Source organism: Dromaius novaehollandiae, chromosome 5, assembly GCF_036370855.1.
Source record: "Dromaius novaehollandiae isolate bDroNov1 chromosome 5, bDroNov1.hap1, whole genome shotgun sequence".
Taxonomy (NCBI): Eukaryota; Metazoa; Chordata; class Aves; order Casuariiformes; family Dromaiidae; genus Dromaius; species Dromaius novaehollandiae.
In genome coordinates this window covers 41519991-41535838 of record NC_088102.1, presented here as the reverse complement: position 1 = coordinate 41535838, position 15848 = coordinate 41519991, and the positions used below count along the sequence as shown (strand labels likewise).

Sequence of the window (15848 nt, the reverse complement as noted above, 5' to 3'; positions counted from 1 at the left end):
GGAACTGACAGCACTGTTGTGGGTAAGGCTGAGAAGGTACCTTAGCTAGACCCTCTGAACACTATTTATTTAGCACATGAAAAAACTTACAAAATAAAGTACTTATAAGCTAGGATTAAAGTGTGAAATAGACAGCTTGCTGCCATTTATTATAATTTTCTGCATGCTTAACTTTGCCAAGGTTTGAGGAGAAGTCAGGGTCTTTCCTGGATCATTTCTGTGGTTTATGTCAGAGAGAACTGTATGCAGACGATCCCAAAGGAGATCAGGCATGTGCAGAATTTAAACTTATTTTACTAAATATAGGTGCTGTAACAGATGAACTAAGGAAAGCACAGGACTGCAGGAGGCTCTCAACAGATGGGCTGAAGAGTAGAGTTTAATGTTACTACAGAATGTGAGGTCATGAACTTGGCATTGAAATAGTATAAATACATGCATACTTGATGAAAAACAGTATTTAAAGAAATAGAGTAATGTTGAGTGGTTGGTAAACATCAACGCAAAAAGTTTTATAGGAAGGGAGATGAGGAAGATCTTTTAATGAATGAAACAATCATTGGAATGATTTAAATTTTTCTTCTTTAAATCAAATAACTTTTTAACCTTAATTTAAAAAAAATACATGAATTTAGAAAGGTTTTATAACAAACTCTCTAGGTTAATGATAAACTGGGATAGGATGACTGCAAACTGGGATATGATGGCAGTAGAGTGTAGGTATGCCTAAATGATTTTGCAGATTCCGCTTTGGTTTGAGCAGAATCTGTTAAGGGAGCTCAGGGCTGGTCCCTGCCCAGTGATCAGCTCTGAGTGCCTCTGCCCCGCACTCCTCAAATCTCTGCATTTTGAAAGTACTTTGTTGTTTGAGGACAGCATCCCAGTTGCATGCGGAGTTCTCCTCAATCCTGTTGCATACTTAAGTAAGTCTCACACGAGACTTTGCCTGAATCCAGCCCAGGTTTCACAAGGCAGGTACTGACTCTTGGGTAATAGGACTGCTTAACTTGACCTAAGTCTGAGTCCGTGTACTCAGGTGTCTTTTCAAACTATTCAGTGCTTCCATTTCTGGGAATACAGTGCAAGACCATTCTCACTGTCTGCCTGTTGGCACATTAGCTCAAATATAGCATCATGCCCAAGCAGCTGATCTGCTTCCAGAGATGGTTCCACTGCTTTTACGTACTGCCACATCTGAACTGATATGCCCTGCTGAATGCAGGCCTGGCTCTGTGTAAAGCCAGCCTGAGTATTTCTGCTTGAACAGTGTGGTTAACCTGCAGACCAGATAAACTGCCTGCCTGTTGAGTTGACTAGCTCTAAATATCTCTCTACAAGTCCTCTGCAGTGTTTCTCCTGACAGTGTGCGCTTTGCGCTCTCCTGCTTGTCTCTCCTCTCCCCTCTAGGAACACAGTATCATGGAAGAGGTAGACAATAAGCTAATTTTGCCTCTTTGCCCTCTTTGAGCTCCTGTGGGGTTCAGTTCTGTTGTGTAGGCTTAGGATATTCATGTTTGTACTTAGGCAGGATGTGACAGAAGTTGATCACTATGGTTCTCTGGTTTTCCCACTGGCATTGAGAAACTGAATAAAGTGCAGTTTGAGCAGAGGGTGAGGAGTGCAAGGGTTGTAAGTTGGTAAGGCAACAGATACTGTTTAGCATTTCTGTCAAATCTCTGTCACACCTTGTCTCATGAAAAGGTAGTACAGATCTTTACCTTTCTGATATGTTTAAATTGAACAATTTCCTTACGTTGTCCTGGCCTCAGTTCTTTGGACCAAGGTAGATATATTGATGTCTTTGGGTTTCATATGTATTTATGATCTTCATTAATAAGGTTCTGGCGCTAATCTGCGGATGTGCTGGAGAAGTCACAGCTAAAAATGTAAACCCTAGTTCCCTCAGTAAGGTGCCACAGGTTAGTTCATTAATGTTTTTCATTCCAGAAAATACTGCATATGTATCCATTGTGTGTATGCATATCTAATTTGAAGTTCTAAGAAAAGTCTGGAAGTGAAAGTCTTGCAACAAGAAAAATTCCATAGAAATCTGAGAATTTTTATAGTATTAAAGGAGGTGCCATGCAATCTGTGTTCTTTTGCAGAAAGGTTGAGAGATGTTTTTATATGTTAGAAGTCCCTGCAAGTGAAAGTAATTGATGACGGTGCATGCCAAATCTTAGAGTCATTAAAGCAAAATATACTGGTTAGGTTCTGCTTTTTTTCTGTGCAAAGTATCATATCACTTCCGTATACTTGGAGACAAGACACAGTATCTGCTGGGAATTATGATATGAGAGCTGGCTCTGTGCTTTATTCAGAGGGAAGAACTGGTCAGAAGCATACTGCTCCAAAGCACACTTCAGCCTGGAAGTACGTTGCCATTCTACTGTGCTACTTCAGGCTGACTCTTGCGCTGAAATTAAAACAAAAAAACCCAAAGCTGGTAACTGCCTAGGATGATGATACAGTGAGCTCATCCCTAGACCTCAGGGAGGGAAGCCTGCTTAGTCAGAGAGCCAGCATTGCTCAGCCAATGAAGCTGCCAAGTGTGAGCTCTCCTGGAGCATAGTCATGCTGCAGCTTGAACATCTACCACTTCAGCTGAAACGATGGACTCTTGTTATTAAGATGACTTACAAGATGTTTTCCTGCTGTTCAAATATGTAGAAAGAAATCCCTAAAAGCTTATTTCTGTGATGATTTCTTTCTCCACTTAATACTGAATGCAGTAAATCCTATTTTTTAAGAGATCTCTTAGTTACGATTTCTTTATTTTCACATGTAGTTGAGTGAGTTGGGACGCTCAATAGGTGTGTTTTGTTCCAAATATCTTAAATCTCTTTCTCCCCTAATAATATCATTTTCACTATCTTGGTTTTTGTGCTGTTAAACTGCAGTCGTTCTTCAGTCGCTACAGTCTTCCAAAGTGAGAAGGTAACTTCCATCAGAGGCACAGAATATTTTTAAGGCTTCTCTATACAACACACAAGCACCCATTCTTTTCCTTCTTTGTAGGTTATCTCTGAACTTCTTTTGTAAACTTTGCATCTTCATAGTTTAGTTGCTTTTCTTTCCTAGATAGGTGTACCTGTAAACCAGACTGAGTTCTGCTCTGTATACTCAAGGCTTCTTATCTAGTAATGAAAAGAACAGAGCCAAACCCACACAAGTGAAAGTTTGGAGGGCTGTGTTAATGCAACACTTTCTTACTAATCTGAGAGCCCCCTTTTTGAAAGTCTTCTGAATGCCTGAGTATGGGCGGTAGTTGCAAACCTCGGCCACCTTTAGTAAGAACAGCAGCAGCTTTGTTTTAGAGGGTTAAAAAAAAAAAGAAGAAAAAAAAAAAGGGGACCCTTGAAGCTATATGCCAGCTTTTGGGCAGTTATCTTTGTGTTCTTCCTCAAAGTGTAGAAAATGTGTTAAGCAGAGTTTCTAAAGGCTATCTTGCAGATTGAAATTTGATCTAGTGGTAATGTCTTGTGACCTATAGAAAAACTTAGTTCTTTTTATTGGAATTATTTGAGTGACTGATACGAAAGCATGCAGGAGCATCAGTGGAAGGAAAATTGTTATGAGGTTGTCTGTTTTGTGGAGAAAAATAGCTTGTAATGATTTCAGAAAGTAAAATCGTATCGTAAGCCACTATTAGTAGTATTACCTGAGGTATTGTGGTGAAGCTGTTAGCTCTGTTAAATTTGTAGCAGCGCTGCAAAAAGCAAAGAGGGAGAACAGTATTAACACTCTTAAGAAGCCTATAGCTGCCTTTCCAGCTCTTCATTTTTGCTACCAGGGATCCAGTGTCCTGCTGTGGGATATTTTCCCCTCTCACAGTGAGGTTTTGCAATAGGATTTCATCAGATAAGTTTTGCCCATTTGTGTACTAGTTGCAATTTAAGAGATTTTTCCATCTCACGTGTCCATAGTTTCTCCTAGAGTTATTTTAGTCCCGTTGAAAGAGGACTGGAAAATGAGCCGAGCGCCTGTGCTTGGAGGAGGAAGGAACGCCCTGGCGCTGCGATAGGGCTGGGTGGCGGCGGTCCAGGATTTGCTGCCAGGGAAGGGGGAGGGAGGACGGGGAGCAGCTATGTAACAGGCCGAGGAAGTGAGTCACCTCTCCTCTTGCTGAAATGCAGGCCCATGACTCCCCCAGCACCGAGGCCAAGCTTGGCCTCCAAGGTGGAAGTTGCATAAGTTTGAACCTTCTGCCTTTTCCTCCTCCTCATGCTCCCAGCCCCACCCCAGTATTGAAATCTGCGCTGCAGCCGTGTCCGTCTGCAGGAAACTCGGCTTACAGGACCCTAGTGTGCTTTAATATTTTTTCAGTTTATAAAGAGATAAGAGCATTTGTTGCAGGTTTTGCAGGAGTGCATGTGTTTGCTTTAAAGCCTCACCTGCTTTGTGTGGACTTGTGAAATTCCAGGGCAGTTTCTATACGAAATGGCCTCATTCTTGTTTGGGAATTCCTGGTACAAAGGGGAAAGCTGCTGCCTTTCTATGTAGAAGGAGAAGAGATTTCTTTCGGAGTTGATCCCTAATTGCATATTTGTTTCTAAAACACTTTGTGACTCTCTGGAATGAAATGTACTATTTTAGTAGTAGATATTAGTGAGTCTGCAAACATGCCTTCATTTCCTCAATCAGTAAAAATGTTTCTCTTTGTTGTTTTCAAATCTTGCTGTATTCTGAGATTTCAGGCCTTATGGTCTATACCTACAATTTGTGCTTTCCCTGCAGGTCCTCCCATAGTTTTTATAAGACTAGTTCACCTGAGGTGGGGGAGTCTCTAAACTTCAGTTACGCAAAGTTCCTGACGGGGTACATTACTGTAAGTGTGCCTCTGAAGCCTGAGAGGGGAACTGCGCTCTTCAAGAGAAACTTGACTTTAAAGGAAAAGAGATGAAATAATAAATAGATTTTTCACAATCTCTTAATATCTTTCTGAAATATGTTGGCACAATGCGATGGAGTGGAGTGGAGTGCATGTTGAAGAGGGGTAGCAATAGAGGTTTGCGCCTTATTGTTGGGGTTGTGATATTTTAAGAGTTTAATTTAAAACTAAATGTCTGTACAAGGCTTTAGGTATCCTAGTAGAAGTATTAATGTATGTCTAAAGAGAGCATGTTAGGCTTTAATACTGTAAACTAGGCTTTTAAAGCCTAAGTTGGTGGATTGCTGTTCTGGGGGGAAGAGGAGGGTAGAATTGTCCTGGACTGTATGTTCTGGAAAGACTTTCTCCTGCTGTTTTTGTAGCTCTACGCTAACAGATGTTTGTTGATGTCCAGGAGCAGCTGTAACAATCTGCCTGAACTACTTTACCATGAGTATGACCTGAGCAGAAGCAGTAGCTTTCAGCTGTTGGAAGAAGCATCTGAGAGGGCAACAGGTTGCACAGGCCCTGCCTGCAGCGCCTGGATGCATGGTGGGCAGTTCGTAGTTGGACAGCAGTTGTAATGGTGTGGTGGTGAAGGAAAAACTGCCGCCCGTCCCTTTCCTTCAAAATGTTGAATGGAGCCTCTTGCTGCATGCTTGACTGCAGCCTTGGTGTGCATGTGTATGCTTTTTCAATGTCTCTGGGAGATGTGGCATGACACGATTTGTCTTTTTGGCAAGTCATGAGGTTTTTGTTGTTGTTTTGTGTTCAGATTAAAAACAGATTATTCTGGCTATGCTAAGACACAGAAATAATTGGCCGGATGAGAGTGAGTTTAAGAGGAAAGCCTTCAGAATGAGCTTGAGTGATTAATCAGTAGTCTGTGTGCAATTGCAGTTTACATCGTGCAGATATAGTCATTTTATGTTCTCCTAGCAGGTCAAATCTGTCTTATTTCTTACCTGTATAATCCTGATCTTCATTTTCATAGGAAATGGGGCAGGCATGCTTGTTATTGCTTACTGTGTGAGGGTTTTTATGCCAGATATGTCTGCTGATGACTCACAGCAATTGCTTCTCTATTTCAGGCCCTGTAACTGAGTGGATCCTACTGACCTCTGAACCACAGAGGATAAGAGTGAAAAGAAGTGGGAGAAGCGCTCAAAGAAAAAGGAAGTGGATGCACTTTCATCTGGACTCCTTTCCTACCCTTTATTACTAAAACTGAATGGAAAAGAAAGACTTCTGTGCCTTTCCTCCCTCAACCTCAGGGATGGGTGGACTGTGAATACGGTTTGTGCAGCTGGGAGAATAGCCTGAACCATGAATCTTCAGGCTCAGCAGAAGTCCTCAAGCAAAAGGACCGGGAAACGAATTGCCTATTTTAATGAGCAGGAAATAGCTGTGTCATCAAAAGAACCACAGCAACAACTTAAGGAAGGACAGTACTATGGGCATGGAGGGAATATACCGGTCTCCCAAGCTATGGAGATTTCCCATGCAGGGGGATTAACAAGTGCCCCCAACAATGTTGCTTTGATGAACTCCGTTTACAGTCAAGATCGAGGAGAATCAATGATGATGTCCCAGCAAGTGACAGCAGTCAAGTGGCAGAATTCATTAATGGGAAACCGGTTGCCAGAGAGGGGGGACTCCCACTGGCAGTCTCCACCTACAATGTGGAACCACAGTATGGTTTTTGGGGGCAACCCAAAAGGAGCCCATTCCAATGCTGGTCCGGGCTTCTATGGCCACCCAGAAGCTCTTAAAAGAAATCAAGAGAAAGGAGTGTTTGTGTCACAGCTGGACTTGTATGAAGATGCTGTCCAGCAGATGATGTCTCAGAAGGCTCAGCTGGAACAGCAAGCCCTGGTTAGACAGCAGGCCCAGATGAATTCTTTTCACCAGATGCAGAAACAGCAGCAGCAGAATCAAAGTCTGCCGTTACAGCCTTTCCAACTTGCGTTTGGTCACCAAGGCCAGAAGCAAGGTCTTCCTGAATTGTTACATGTCTTTCAAGAAGCCCCAGCTTCTTCCAATCCAGCATTTACTGCTCCACAAAAACAACAAGCTCTTCCCCAGCTACAGCTGTTTGAAAATTTCTATCCCCAGCAGCAGCAACAGGCTGCCACACAAGCCTACAGCCTACAGCAAGCTACTTCCATAGCACAGCCTCATGTGGCAGCTGCAGCACCTCAGCATCACATGATGGCACACCAGTTTCAGCAAACAGAGAGAAACCAGGAATTGCTCAAGGCTCTAACAGAGCAGAACCAACAGACTGTGCTACCTCAGACCCAGATTCCCTTTCCAAGGAGGTCACGGAGACTCTCCAAAGAAGGTGTCCTGCTGACATCTGCAGGAGAAGTGTTGGCTTCCAAGCAGCCAGAAGAACAATCCAGCAATTTATTTTTGCATCACTGGCAAACGCATCAGCAAGAGGTCCCATTACAGCAGCCCCCTGAAGCACTGACCCACAACAAAAGTAGCTTTTCACACCCCAAGAGAATGGATCTGGGGCAGAAGGACATCCTGGTCAACAGCGAGCTGCAGCTGCACCAGCCAGAGGCAGACAGGCAAGCCACAGCCCAGAACGGTAGAGATGGGGAGAAGCAGACTGCAGTGGCTGAAGAAAACACTCAGAGAGCTAATGACTTTCTGGGTGTCAGAGGTGGGGTAATCCAGAGTACGCGAAGGAGACGGCGTGTTTCTCAAGAAGCCAACTTGCTCACTTTGGCCCAAAAAGCTGTTGAGCTGGCTTCTCTTCAGAATGTCAAGGTAAGATGTACATCCTAACCAGAATGGCATGAGGAGCAACTTACACTACACAATAGGGCTGAAATGCAATGAATTTGTGCATGTATGCATGCAGGTTAGGAAGGTATCTTGATGTAAGAGGTGCTGTACTACAGCAAGGGTGGCTCTGGAATGGTGAGATACAAGTTCAGCTGCAGTAAATCTTAAATGTGGGAGAACAGAGATCTCTTAGTGCAGTGAAACCATGTAAGGGCAGTGGCTTTTACTTCACTAATACAGGATGAGATTTAGGCCAGGACTTCCAAATATGGTTATTTCCTCCTTAGGTCTCAAGCTGATCAGGAATTTAGAATTATAAGTAAAATCAGTTCACTTGATTTCTTTTCGCCTATTTGATGTTCTCCTCCTTTTATGTTAAAGACTGCTTATGTGCCAGTTTTTCAGTTTTAGAGGTTGAAATGTTTCTAAATTGTGCTACCTAGAAACTTTACATAATATGCTTCATATGTTCCATATTACCCAAGTACTGAAAGCCTGAGGAAGCCTAACTTGTATGAAGAAGCTGTGCTGGTCAGAACAAAGGTCTGTCTTTTGTGGTATCCTGTTTCTGAGAATGGCCAGCAGCAGATGTTTAGAGATTGATAACCTGAGGACAAAGTCTGCCTATACAGCTTCTGTAGAGCTTGATGAGGAAGAAGTTTAGTGCTGGCTGAGTAGGTGTACATTACTTTTATCTTTTTTGTGTCCCATCATTATAAACCATGCAGTATGTATACTATATGGCATGATGAGAAAATAAAAGATACAAATTACCCAGCATAGGGGAGACCACTGGTGGGTTGGTTTGTTTTTTTGCTTGTTTGTTTTCTTTCAGTTGTGGTTTGACTAATCTTTCGGTGAGTGCCTCCCATGAGAATTAGAGAGATGCTTTTCCTTGGAAGCTTTGTTGCCAGAGGGTGATAAAATATGGGTGTTGGAACATGAGCTACTTTTATCTACAGTGTTTGGCCTCTTGAGTTGATGCCCTGTCAGACAATGAGAGGAAAGGAAAAGTGGTTTGTTTGTTTGGTTGGTTTTTTTCCTCCACTGTCTTCTCATCTTTTTTTTCCAGTCTGTCTGTCTGCTTTTCCGACCTCTTCCTTAGAGGAATGTGCTGCTTGACTGAAAGACCTGAACTAATAAAGAGTGGGGCAAGTATTCACGGCCTACTCCATCTGTTGCACTGAAAACAGCAACCAGTGACTGTTGATACTGTGTTCAATCCTTTTTGTTCTAGCTCTGATTAAGCAAGCTATCTACCAGTGGATGTGATAGTAAACTAGGGAGTAGCTAGCAGTGTGAACTATTTTCTCCTAACCTCCCACCCACTGCATGTTTATATGCTTCAAGGAAGGCCTACATTCAGTTCGATCACCAACAGTGACAAGAGAAAACTAAACGAGCATCTAGGAAAAGGGCCTGACAGTTGAAACAAGAAATTGCTCATCTGAAGGCATGTCTGCTTGTACCTTGATTCATAACACAAAGACAAAACAGAGAAGTATTTTTGACAGATGCTCATTTGTTCTTTGCGGTTATGTGAACAACTTGCTTGCTTCCATGATGGCATTAGCAGAACAACTGTTTATATTCAGATCTCTTCAGGCTTTCAGGATGGGTTTTTTAAAGAGGTTAAAATTCTTATCCTGTGTCTGACTGATCCTGCACCTTTAAGAGGATTAAATATCATGTGAGAGAAAAAAAGAAAATGTGTTTACAGGAGAGTGGTCTGCCTCTCTTATCAGTGACTTTTTCCATATAAACAACCCAGAAGCCTTCTAGCATAGATTATGTGAGGAGTATACAAGAAGGCCATAGGATTAAATTATTAATAAACAAAGTTATATTCATAATTTGAATCAATTGTTTGAATATTCCAATATAGATAATGTGTACCTTATGCAAGAACGTTATTTTGGACAGCAGAATCTTTGTGACATACATCTGGTGTATGCATATGCACTCCATGCAGGAGTTGTGGCTCATGCTTTGCACCAGAGCCCACCTAGCCCACCTGCCCTTTTCAGGTGGTGCAAGCTTATTGCTGCTTACAGACTGCAGCAAATCAGAAAACATTTCTCAGAGCTAAAGTGATCTTCTCAAGATTGCCTGGATTTAAATATTGTCTTATGCAGTGAGGCTTTTCAGGCAAGTGAGAGGGAGTGGATTTATACAAGGGGTATGAAGGTTGTAGTTACCCTTCCTCCTTTCACTTGCACAGAAGGCCAGCTGCTGAGCCCTCTCTTTTTTCTGCACCTTATCTTCATTGAACCTGTATGCAAGTCTGTGTATTTGTATTGCTGGGATATTGCTTCCTAGCTACATGCTCTTCCTGCAGATTTTTTACCCTTTTCTCTTATTCTCCCTTCCTCCCACACTCAAACTGTTTCCACAGTGACAGGAAGACAAAGATGCTGAAAAATCCTAGGCAAATAGATGAGGCTGACCATAGATTAAAGACGTGAGAATTTAAGAGCAGAAGTGCAGGCTTTTCTCTTGTTGATCACTGTTGTCCAAACTGGAAAAAAGCATGCCATCTGAGATAAGGGGGAGTTAGAGACTGTTTAAAGGCTTCCCCTATGCCTAGCAGTCCTTCACTGGTGCTTTGCAGTCCCAGGTAGTTCTTGGTGCGCCCTAAGAGCATAAAGGTGGCAGTGACGAACATCAAACCGTCAGGCTGTGCAACTGGTGAGACACCATTTCCTTCCAGACCCTGGCTCCAGTTTCTGACTTAGTGTAGTGGTCCACGAGAGGAGCCTTGGCACAGACCTCTTACCCCCTCATGCAGCGCTTGGAGTTGACCAAAGCAGTATCAAAACTGTCATGGTAGATCCAAATGGAGACTACAACACTAGCACTTTCAGACAACTGAGCAATTGTCAACTCCTGCCATGTTCATGGCATCAGCTCTGTAGAAGGAGCCTGATATACCTCTTGCCTTTATTTCAGTGACTTTCATATCTGCCTTTCTCATGGTCTGCCCACAGCACTGAGGCCACTGGCTATGCCACTGAGTACAGCATGCTTGTTCATGTTGTTCCCTGCTGAGCCTGTTAGACCTTTCACTTTCTCACAGCAGAGGTAGGCAGCCACCCTAAAACAGAAACTTGGCTACCGCAAATGCTATTCAAAGGTCCTAGTTTACAATAATACGTTATTCTCAAAGGGTTTAGCCATGTAAGTCCCTTACCTACATGTCCCCTGGGCAATTTCAAGTCAAAGAGATTGTTACTCAGTTCACAAAAACAGGATACTTTGTTTCAATGCAGTCATGCTCTCTTCCAGATGAAGCAGTGTCTTCCACAAGATCCCACTGCTGGATGATTATTGTAGGATTACAGATGTTGTAATGTGGAGACATTTGACCTTTGCACATTATTAAAAGATGGACCTAACCTCTGCAACAGTGAGATCTTGCAGTAGTGAAGCCTGCCAAACTTGTCTAGCAGATTTCAGCCATGAAAGTGTCCCATTTTTGCACCTGAAAGTAAAATGGACAAGATATACCATCCTTTTTAGCAGCTATTAAGAGAACCCTTAGAACAAAAAGCTTGCAATGCTTTTGTGTGTGTGGCAGACCTGTGGGGTTGCAGTTCTGGACTCACCTTCTTCACAGATGAGATTCAGTTTGACTTCAGAGAGAAGTTGCCTTTCCTAGCAGCAAGGTGATGCAGGGTGATGGCAGAAAGCAGTGTACAGGCAGGCCTTTCTGAGGCTGGTATAGTTTTTGGCTTGATCACAGCAGTGGCCTTGGAACAGTTACTCCAGCTATCACAGTTAGGCTTTCTCTGTGAAATGCAAATTTTTTTAAAAAGATCACTTGAGGGATAAATTCGGTTAACCCCAAAATGACTGATGAGTTTCTGCAAATGTCCTGGAGGATTCTAGGTCAGTCATTTATCCCTTGATATTTATACAAGAGCCTAAACGGAAGTACAACAAGTTGTACTTGCTGGAGTTAGCAGCAGCCATCCTGCTCTGCACTTTTGCAATAGAGACTCCGAGCTGGCTGAAAATCCATAGCAGTTCTGCACATGAAGGTCCTATTCCTTGCTAGGAAGGCTCCTCTCTGCTTACCTCTAAACATAATCAAACAGTTTGATAAAACTATTTAGGGATCAGAAACAAACTGCTTGATTCCAAAACTGAGTCTGTCACCTCTTAGCAAACCTTTGAAGGCATTGTAGATATGTGTGATCTTTTGTTGCTCTGAACCACAGCACCTTTGAGGCTGTCTCAGCTTTTTATATTGTTTCCCTCAATGCCTTTTCTCAACCTCTTATATTGTTCAGGTCTCCTCCTTACTCTTCTCTCGAGAAGTGGTAGTCTCTTCCTCATAAAGGAAGACAGTCCTTGGCAGGTTATCTCTCAACCTTGAAAATAAAAAGAGCATGGTTAATCCATCATAGAGCTGAAGAAATGGGACTTTTTTTGTGTAACTAGCTGCTGTAGTTTCCTCCTTTCAATCAGGAAATTAGTTCATGTTTCTGAGTGACCTATGGAGATCTGTGCTTGCACACAGGAAGTATCTGAGATTTGTAGATAGGTCAGAATTGGTACTGATTCACAGCTTTGCCATTGTTCTGTTAAGTATCCAAAAAATATTCACCAGAGTGCTTGCAGTAGTAATAGCCACATCAGGGGGAAAAATCATCTGAGAAAAGCAAGACTTTTACCCTGCGGTGGCCTGCAATGATTGCTGTATCTGTTCTAGGATGTAGTCTGAATGCAAATACCAAGAGACCAGTCTAAACACTGGTGCAGAAGTATCTACTGTGGACTTTATTGTCACACACTGCTCCACAGGAAGACCTTGGAGCTATACCACATGTTTATCTAGGCTTCAATAATAAGGTGATATGATGACAACATAGATCTCCCTGATGAATGGAGACCTTTGTATAGCAGCATGAAGCTGTATGCAAGGTGATGCCTCAAGTGCAGGCAGGACTAGTGGAAGTATGTATCTGTTTCATGTAGATGATCCATTTCTGTGTCTAAAAGGGCATCCTTGTTAAGCTATCTTTCCCGAAGTAGTGGACCATATACTAAAAACATTTGCAAGGGCTCCTTACTATCCAGAGATGGTGTTCCCCAGTGACATCTTTGTCAGCACGATGAATGACCTCCAGATCTAAAATTAATAGTCTCATGGGAAAGTGCAGGTGCATATCAACATCCTGGAGTGAAGGGAAGTCCTCAAAGCTCACAAATTCCTTCTGAGTGCAATCTTGGGCATTTGATAACAGCTGCAACATTTCAGCTCTTTGTTTCATTATTGCATAGTGGGGGGTTGATATCTCCAGTTTCTGTGAGGAAGCAGTCAAACTTCTAAATTACATTTGGGAAAACTTTTCTGTGCACACTTAACTGTACTCTAATAAAAGGTTTTAGAAGAGGGCAGTCCTAAGTCATCTTGTTATGATCAATTTTGCTTGCTGAAGATTAGCACGTAGGTGTTTTGAAGGCTTTAGTCTCTCAGAGTGGACCTGTTTGCTCTAAAAGCAAAAAAGCCCAAACAAACAACAAAAATTGGGTCTCTTGTTTGGAGAGAGGCCACAGCCCTAGCTCCAGCTCTGACTGGTGCATCTTGTGACAAAGAAGTTGTACTCCTCTCAATACAAGTGTAGTATCAAAGTGGAATTTCAGTCTAGTCCTTCTAGCTATTGTGGGCTGACTGTTTATGGGTCAGCTTTAGTGTGTGCTTGTTTGTCAGTGAAGCTGGCTCTCTTGATCTGTATAATAAGGTGAAAAGACTAGGGAGGTCTGAATCCTTATGGTAGAACCTGCTTATGCTAGCTTTCTGTCAGGCCTGGCTGTTCTTGAGGACACACAGTAAATCCTTTTTGAAGACTTTGAAGTAAATTTCTGCAAAATTTTGGGATTCCAGGTTGGAGATCTCTTGCCATACCTGAGGATGACATGCCTTAGTTTTCACTTCACGATGCACAGAGCTGTTCAGGTAGCTTCCTCAATGATTTGTGACTCAGAGGATGAGTTTGCATACCTAAGTCCATCCAAAGGCTTTTGAAACAGAGATCTAGTATGAGACGTTCTGAAATAGTGAAAGGAGCGTTTTCTACAGCTTCTAGATTATACTTCAGCAGAACTCAAGCAGTGCCTTTTACATCCCCAAAAAGAGGTGTTTTCAGAAGTTGTCCTTTGACATCTGACTTCCAGGTGAACTGGCAACCGCTTTGAAGTTGATCCTAGAGTGAAATGAACATGTGGATTGTCTTTTGAAGGAGTAGAAATCACTTATCTAACAGTACCTGAAGTTATTTTGTTACAGTATCCATGTGTTTATCCAGTAACTCAACTTCCATTCCTACCTCTTTGGAGGCCAATGTTCCAGGGCTTCCGTGAGTGAAAGAAACCAGAGACGTGGAAGATGTGCTGTAACACCTGCACAAAAAACGTCGGCATGCAGTTACGCCATATTGATCCTGTTGAGCAAAAGTTCTTCAATTAAGCAGTTAAGACAGCAAACCTCAAAGGCTTCAGTTATAATAAGGAAAGCAGCTTCTGTCATCTAAATTGGGAAAAAATGCAGGAAAAAGCTAACTGTTTTTGTATGAGAGATTTCATTAACTTTATCATGGTTTGGCCTTCTTTGGAAAAGAAATCTGATATTTGAAATAAATAACCTGCAGCTTACAGTTATTACTAGAACTGAAGAATCTTTGTGGAAGTTATAAGCAGGGTGTAAATTGGTCTCGAAAATAAAATGTCAAACCATAGGTGGTGAAACGAAGCTTGAGGGTGATTTATGTAAGTTTTCTAGCAGTTGAGATTTTAGACAATCCTAAAGCCATTCTTATAAATTCCATGAGTGCTTTTGTCAAGTATCCTTTTTCCTTCAATACCATGTTCTGAATGCCTTTCAGCTTGCAAGTTGCATTAAATTATTTGATTTACAGTGAGAAAGTGAGAAGTCATCTGGTGTTTATTTAAGTACTAAAGAACTTCTAAGGAATTTTCTTTTCCTCTTTTCAGGAATTGGATACTTCAGAAGAGAAGAGTGTGCTAGTAGCAGCTCCAGGACCTACAGCCGCCAAAAGTGTTGTGGAATTTGCCAGTTCTTCACCAGCTCCTAAAAGGGCCCGGGAAGATAACAGCCTTGTGCCTCTTATCATTCCTGTGTCTGTGCCAGTGAGAAAAATTGACTTGCAGAGCCTTGGAAAGGAGAAGTGTGAGGATGGGAAGCTCCAGAAAGGCCAAACAAATGATCGGGCTCCTTGTGAACGCAAGCCTTCTGTGATAGTCACTCGGAGACGATCTAATCGTAATACCAACATGGAAACCTCAAATCAGGTATGGACAGGCTAAGAAACCAGAGATGAGTCAGATCTAATTACATAGTTTTTATCCATAAGTTTTTCTATTGAAACAGTTTGATCTCAAGGCTTGTGCTTAGAGTGGATGTAATCTGGGAACCTTGGTTATGTTTTTTTTCTTTCATATCATTGCCGTATCATGTTTATATTTGGGTATCACTGGCTTTTCATGACCTATACTAATACAGAAAAGGAATGCCCCACTGCTAAGCAGTAGAGTAAATTAAGGCAGATGGACACTAGAGTAAATAGTGTGTCTGCTTGACGTGTTTGAGTAAAGAGTGCTTTCTCTATACGTACATACATGCCATTATATTGTGAGTAGTGCATGTATCTCTGTGTATGAGTAAAATCCAAACTGAAGATTCACTCTCATGGAATTGAAATTTCTTGCTGAGGTTCTGAAGGTCAGTATTTTAGTGTTCCCCTTCAGTATATTGTTGAGGGGGGTGACTTTGTTTTATTTTGGTCTGGGTTGGGTTTTTTCTGTTTGTTCATTTAAGCTTTTGTGTCTCCTCTATTGAGGAATATGGTAGAATATTCTGATATCCAAAGAAATGACAGTATCAGATGTCCAAGGAGGTTTATCTGAATTTAAATGCTTGACTGTCTGAAGAAGTATCGTTGTACTTTCTTCTGTTATTTCTCTTATCACTATCTGGTGTCACCCTACACCTGTATCAGAGTTCTGCTGCAATTATATATCCTCTTTTAAAGTTAACGTGAGGTCGTTATCTGGTCCAAAGGTGGGATCAGACATGTATGGATCTTGTAAAATATAACTTCATAAGCACTCAGGTAATGTTGCTGCCTAATAGGTCTTGAGTCCATTCCATTCCCCA

The 15848-nt window shown here is 42.0% G+C and overlaps 1 protein-coding gene across 2 annotated transcripts in view; it reads left to right on the top strand.

Moving 5' to 3' along the window:
* MIDEAS (mitotic deacetylase associated SANT domain protein) overlaps positions 1-15848 on the top strand; it is a 62579-nt gene that overhangs the window by 25978 nt on the left and 20753 nt on the right. For both annotated transcript variants that reach the window (XM_064512569.1, XM_026095745.2), the window contains exons 2-3: positions 5962-7651; positions 14666-14983. In XM_064512569.1, coding sequence (XP_064368639.1) covers positions 6197-7651; positions 14666-14983 — 1773 coding nt within the window. In that variant the 5' untranslated portion in view covers positions 5962-6196. The remainder of the gene's footprint in view (positions 1-5961; positions 7652-14665; positions 14984-15848) is intronic.